At 37.3% G+C, this 6,560-nt stretch overlaps 1 protein-coding gene across 1 annotated transcript in view; it reads left to right on the forward strand.

Moving 5' to 3' along the window:
- LOC107559172 (uncharacterized) overlaps positions 1-1,950 on the forward strand; it is a 43,382-nt gene extending 41,432 nt beyond the window's left edge. The window contains exons 5-6 of the mRNA XM_016242920.1: positions 212-260; positions 1,897-1,950. Of these exons, the coding sequence (XP_016098406.1) occupies positions 212-252 (41 nt within the window). The 3' untranslated portion in view covers positions 253-260; positions 1,897-1,950. The remainder of the gene's footprint in view (positions 1-211; positions 261-1,896) is intronic.
- The last annotated feature ends 4,610 nt before the right edge of the window (positions 1,951-6,560 follow it).

Below are 6,560 nucleotides of genomic sequence, written 5' to 3' on the forward strand. Positions count from 1 at the left end.
TTTTCTGTGTTTTTTGTTCTGTCACTGTCATTCTGTTACACTGTGGAAGCTTCTGTCACGAAAACAAATTCCTCGTATGTGTAAACACACCTGGCAATAAAGCTCATTCTGATTCTGATTCTGATGAGAACCGCTAACTGTTTTGCTTAGTAATTAATTCCCTCCAAAACCATTTTGACTAAAACTGATTATTTTTTTGTTTTGTTTGCAGAGACTTCAAACAGTCAAAACATGTTATCGGAGAAGCACTAACTGTTTTGGTTAGTAATAAATGCCAAAACCATTTAGCAAAAACGGATTATTTATTTTTTATGTTTGTTTGCTTGCTTGCCAAAATTTCAAGTCATCACTAATTCCGCTCTGGTTAGTTGACTTATACACAATTTCTAGGGTGGATGCAGGTGTATCCAGGTAACAGTGACATGTTGGATTTAACAAAGTTTGCAAATTTTGTGAACTTTTCAACAAAATCTTTTTAGTTGTTTTTACAAACTTTGTTAAAATTGCTGTTATTATTTGAGTAACTTGCATACCTGTAGTATCATCAGATGAGGGTAATGTAATAATGAATATGTGGTACCAGAATAAACCTCAATGTCGACCAGACTTGCATACATATGTGTTGGCAGCTCATTTCACCAGAGAGAAGCAGAGAGGGTGAAGGTTTTGGAAAACAACTTAGTGCCTCGGTGTGAAGGAACAGCACGGTGCTGCTAGTAGGGAGGGAGGTACAAAGGAGATTTGTTGTGTGTGTGTCTGTGTGTGTATTCATGCTATTTCTACAGTGTATATATAGTATGGGAATTATCAATATGTATAGAATACCCAGTAAACCTAATACATTTGCTCAAATGTGCTGTATACACCCAGAGCAGATTGTACTGAAGACTTTATCCCACAGTGCAAAGCGCTCTGCATTAAATTAGCAGTGTGACAAATTAACTGTATAAATGAAGAAATATCAACTAATGAGTCTCTTTTTTCATTATTTGATCAGTCAAAAGCTAAGGCATTTTTATTTCCAAAGTTATGAGTGGGCTTGCAAAGTTAAACATAGTGAAGTCATTTGACAACAATGTAGCGTGCTAATGTGTAAAATTAACAGTATATTTCATTCTGTTTCACATAATTTTAACATAAATTGTAGGCAGTATCTGATAATTATTACACTGGTATTTCATTCCATATGAGTCTGTGTGTGTGAAGCCTAACTGATGAACTGATAAACGGAGGGGAACCTCTTTATAAACTGCGCTATGTGGTTTTATGATCTGACACTTATAGCGGCACTGTTTTTTTTAGGGTGGGAGGCTGATTAGAAGTAATGCAGCACTTTTACTGTCAGCAGTTTTAAAACAGTCCTCAACATGTCAGAGTTAAGACGTATAATGCATTTCCCCACAGTTTTACAGCTAGAATGTCAAATAAATCTGTATAAGCACATTTGCCTAAATAAAGAAAGCAATTAAACTGAAAGGAGACCTTTTATAAATACGAAAGTCCTGTTTAAGTGAGCTTGCTGGTACAGTAGCTCAAAGAGCTTTTGGCATCTTGGCAAGCTGGAAATGTAATGTTTAATTCATTCTAGTACTGCCTGAAATGCCGCCCACTTGCTGAATCGTCATATTCCACTGCTTCGTTGCTCTGAACTCTTACAGCATGAGAGAAAGGCGTTTGTGTGTTGTTCCTGAAAACTGAGATACTGTACGTGTGTGAGTGGAGACGTGGACCATGACTCGATAACATGCATCTATACGTTAATGTTTTTCTTGGCTCTTCTGCACAAAGCGTTAAATCTTAATGCACATGGGTGTGCTTGTTTCTATATGGTCACATCGCTGCTAAATGCCTGCATTAACTGGCCGCTCATCCTCTCCTGCCTGCTCTTTCCTACAGATCCTGAGTCCCAGAGGAAACGTACCGTTCAGAATGTCCTCGACCTCCGGCAGAACCTGGAAGATACCATGTCCAGCTTACGGGGGTCGCAGCTCAGCCACAGGTACAGGAGCTCACTCTTCTAGTCCTGCTCTTCTTTAATAGGCCATGGATTCTACCATGTGTTTAGATTAAAATGTGGACTTATTCTGCAACATGCATTTTGTTTGTTTATTATTTGTGCCGTGTGTTTGTGTTTGTTTTTGTTTTATGATTTATTTATTTATTTTTTGCTTTGCCTTGCTTTTTGTCTGGTTTGTGTTGATTTGTGCTTTTGTTGTTTTGCTTTGCTTTTTGTTTGGTTTTGTTTTGTGCTTTTTTTGCTTGTTTTGCAATTTTATTATTTCTGTGTGTGTTTGTTGTTTTTTTGTTTTTGTTTTGTTCTTTTTTTGTTGTTTTGCTATTTTATTTTGGTTTGTGTTTTGTAGTAGCAGTAGTAGTTTGCTTTGCTTTTTGTTTGGTTTTATGTTTTTGTTTTGTGCTTTTTTTATTGTTTTTCTATTTTATAATTTTGTGTGTGTGTTTTTTTATTGTAAAGTTTTGTTCTGTGTTCTTTTTTCCCATTTATTATTTTTGGTTATTTAATGCTAGTAAATCACACAAATCAGGTTTTAAAACTAAAATCATATCTCAAATCCCACATTTTTTTAACTTATATAGACATATTAGAGATTTTTGTAAATGTATCATATTAGTCATTATTGGATATATTGGCTGATTTATTGATATATTGGTGTATTTAATAGTACTCAATTCTCCTTTATTGGATTATTTATGTATTTATTTATATTTAGCCTATCTGTAATGTAACGCTCATTTGAGGTAACTCAAATGAATAAAACACTTACCAAAACTTAAAATCAATATCCATTTCTCATAACTGTACTGTTAAAGTGTTGTGATTTAAATGATATATATTTTAGCTTTTAAATGATTTAGAATAAATTCAATTAAAATAGCATAATAATGTCTTTTTTAATATTATAATATTAATAGTATAATAATAATAATAATAATAATAATTATTATTATTATTATTTGTGGGTATTCGAGTGATTTGAGTTCGAAACGAGTGAGATGCTGCGATATGCTGTCAGTTGTAAATTGTTCAGTTCTTTTAAATTGGAGCAAACTTTATTCAAAGGCTTTTTATACTTTGAAAGTTGAGCTCAAGGTCAGCGGAAAATAATCTCCATCCATTCACTGGGCTTAAAAGTATTAAAACCAAACCTGGACACCTGGAAACTAAATAAGAGCATTAAAATCATTGCAGGGCAGTCACAACTCAGGAGGATATGAGCTTATCCAGATGAAGGCTTTAGTTCGGACAGGGATGGGTGGGTGTTGAATCAGCAGAAGGTCAGCCAGTTCCTCCAGCTGCCTAAAGCGTGACCTACTATTTTAAAATCAGAGAAAGGCACCCGAGGGGTCAGCGTGTGCACGACTGACTTCCTGTAGAAAGCTTGAGCGGCGTGTAGAGCAGACATGTTACAATTTAAATAATATTTAATATTTAATATTTAAATAGAAACCAGTTATTTTAAATTGTAACAATATTTCACAATATTACTGTTTTTTACTGAATGTCTGATCAAATAAATGAAGCCTTTGTGAGCATAATTTACTTCTTTCAATTAAAATAAATACAATACAACCCTAAACATTTGGAGGTAGTTTATATTTTATATAATTTAATATTTTATTTTAAAAATATAACATTTATAATAATTTAATATTAATGCAGAACTCATTATATTAATAGTGCAAGCTGCACAATTGTAAAGATGATAGATGTTTTACACATGGAAGTCTTTTGAGCAGTGATTAACTGCTTTTAATCGCCAACGAGTGGCATTGTGAAAGATTTCATTGGCTGATTTATTGTCAGTCTGAGGCCCCCCAAAGAACAATCATGTCACAATCAGCTGAGGGTCTCATTTTGGAGCCATATGTGCCATCTTCAGGATCTGGCCTCATTAGATCTGGCTATGTCCCCCGAGGGGCCCCTCGCAGAGCCGGCTCTCATTTTCAGTGTCACAACACCTGATGTTGCTGAACGCAGCCTTCCTTCTGCTAGCTGCAGCTGTGCGCAGAGGACAGCTCATTGTTGCAGATGCAGTGTTAAATGCGTGTGCATGTGTGTGTGTTTATGTGTGAATACAAAACTAGGAAATTACAGAGGAAATGATATGTGTTTGTTTAAGCTGTCAGTGGAGCTTTGGTGTTGGCCTCTCTTAACCTGCGCTGTTGGTTTAGTCTGATGGGGAATCGCTGTCGACAGCCACCGAGTCACTGCGAAGTGAGAAAGTTCACAATCTGAAAGCACTTTACCTTGTGTTTGTTTGACATCACGTCAGATTGAATAAGTGGATCACAGTTACAATCTAACATAAAAATGAATGTTTTGCTTGGATGAAGACAATAGCCTTCATGTGTTTTCCAGCAGTAATGCATTGTGATGCACACACATAAAAAAATGCTGTGGAAACAATTTTCAACCAGAAATTGCTAGTAAATTCCACAAATAATTATAAATAAACAGCAAGTAATATTTAAATTTAAAGGTGGGGTAAGCGATTTCTGGTAACCAATGTTGATATTTCAAATCACCCCAAAAGGGTCTCGCCCCTATCTTGATAGCTCCACCCCACACATACGTACACAACCCAGGCAACGATTAGTTCTGTGAAACAAAGCAAACCAATGTTACACTGTGTGTACACCAGAAGCGAGTGGCGCGACGTGACAAAATACTATAGAACTCATTATAATCAGTGATGCTGTCTGCACCATAGATATACAGTATATACATATCTATGGTCTACACTGGATGCGGCACGACACGACAAATCCCCGACAGAAAACTGCTGCTGCGTTCTATTCATGACGCATTGACACAAATTTCAAATGATTTTCAACGGTCGCTTTGTCGCGTCCAGTGTACTAGACAGACTTTAGCTGTTGCGCCGCAGACACGGTGTTACTCGCCTATCGAGAAGAAACAAAGCAACCTCTGTGTCTGATCGCAGGCCTTCCGCTCCTTGAGTTCTCTCCAGCACTGGAAATCTGATCCGATATTTACACGGGTCCTACTTCTTGCCTTATCGTAAGCATTGTTTTGTTCCGCAGACGTTTTCCTCTTTTGTTTTTTTATCCGCCATCTCTATCTTTCTGTCGCTCGGCTCGCTAATGTGAGCGTATATACATATCTATGGTCTACACTGGATGCGGCACGACACGACAAATCCCCGACAGAAAACTGCTGCTGCGTTCTATTCATGACGCATTGACACAAATTTCAAATGATTTTCAACGGTCGCTTTGTCGCGTCCAGTGTACTAGACAGACTTTAGCTGTTGCGCCGCAGACACGGTGTTACTCGCCTATCGAGAAGAAACAAAGCAACCTCTGTGTCTGATCGCAGGCCTTCCGCTCCTTGAGTTCTCTCCAGCACTGGAAATCTGATCCGATATTTACACGGGTCCTACTTCTTGCCTTATCGTAAGCATTGTTTTGTTCCGCAGACGTTTTCCTCTTTTGTTTTTTTATCCGCCATCTCTATCTTTCTGTCGCTCGGCTCGCTAATGTGAGCTAACGCTAACGCTCTCTCTTTCACATCATGACTAGACACGCCCCTTACTGCTGATTGGCTTGTTTTTTTGCTAGTTTGCTGAAACTTTGCTGAAGTTTGTTTTGCTAGTCGGCCCGAATCAGTTTTCTAAAGCATTTTTGAAAAATCACTTACCCCACCTTTAATTACCATGAACTACAAATCAGCATATTAGAGTGAATTCTGAAGGATCATGTGACACTGAAGACTGCCTTATAGTCTATGTTTTGAATGGGATACAATAAAAAGAAGGCTTACTATGAAATTATGGTAAAACATATGTCACAAACAAATGATGAACAAATGAATCCAAAACAAACAGCATGACTACTTTTATCTGATTCCCAAAACAAATGATCTATGAGCCGATTTCCATGATAAATAGTTCGATAGATAACATTTGATGATTTGAATCAGTCTGCAACACTGTCCTGTATAATTCACAACATAAGCAAAGACATTTATACAGGAAAGCAAAATGGACATTAAAACAGGAATACAGTATACCCAGATGAATCAGAATCAAATCAAGATTTCAAAAGTGAAATCTGTATTTATACCAGACTCTACCAAGCTAACAACAAAATATCTGTTTTCCAGGGCTGCGGCTGGTTAAGACAGAAACTCAGTTTTACTGGAAGAGATTGTGTCCTACTTGGTTCGGAAATGTAGTTACAATCAATACTGTGAAGAAAATCTCTTGTTTCTTGTCCTTGCCAAATTTGAAATAAGATTTTCTCTCCTGTATAAGGTTTATGTTGTCATTGCAGTATTTCTGTGCATGTTTCCTCAGACCTGATCTGCTCTAGAGGTGGATTCGTCTGTCTGGCTTGACTTGTTTGGGATGAGCAGCTGATTTGTATTTGTTAGCTCTCCGCTGTCCCTCTGCGAGGCATGCTGAGGTCTGTCTGGAGTTGCCAAGGTGACTGAGCACAGACAGGTCATGAATGTTATCAGCTCATTAGAGCGCATGCAGGACGCTGAACAACATCCTCATGTGTGCCAGCATTTGACT

This window comes from Sinocyclocheilus grahami, unplaced genomic scaffold (genome assembly GCF_001515645.1).
Source record: "Sinocyclocheilus grahami isolate Dianchi unplaced genomic scaffold, SAMN03320097.WGS_v1.1 scaffold676.1, whole genome shotgun sequence".
NCBI classification, from domain to species: domain Eukaryota; kingdom Metazoa; phylum Chordata; class Actinopteri; order Cypriniformes; family Cyprinidae; genus Sinocyclocheilus; species Sinocyclocheilus grahami.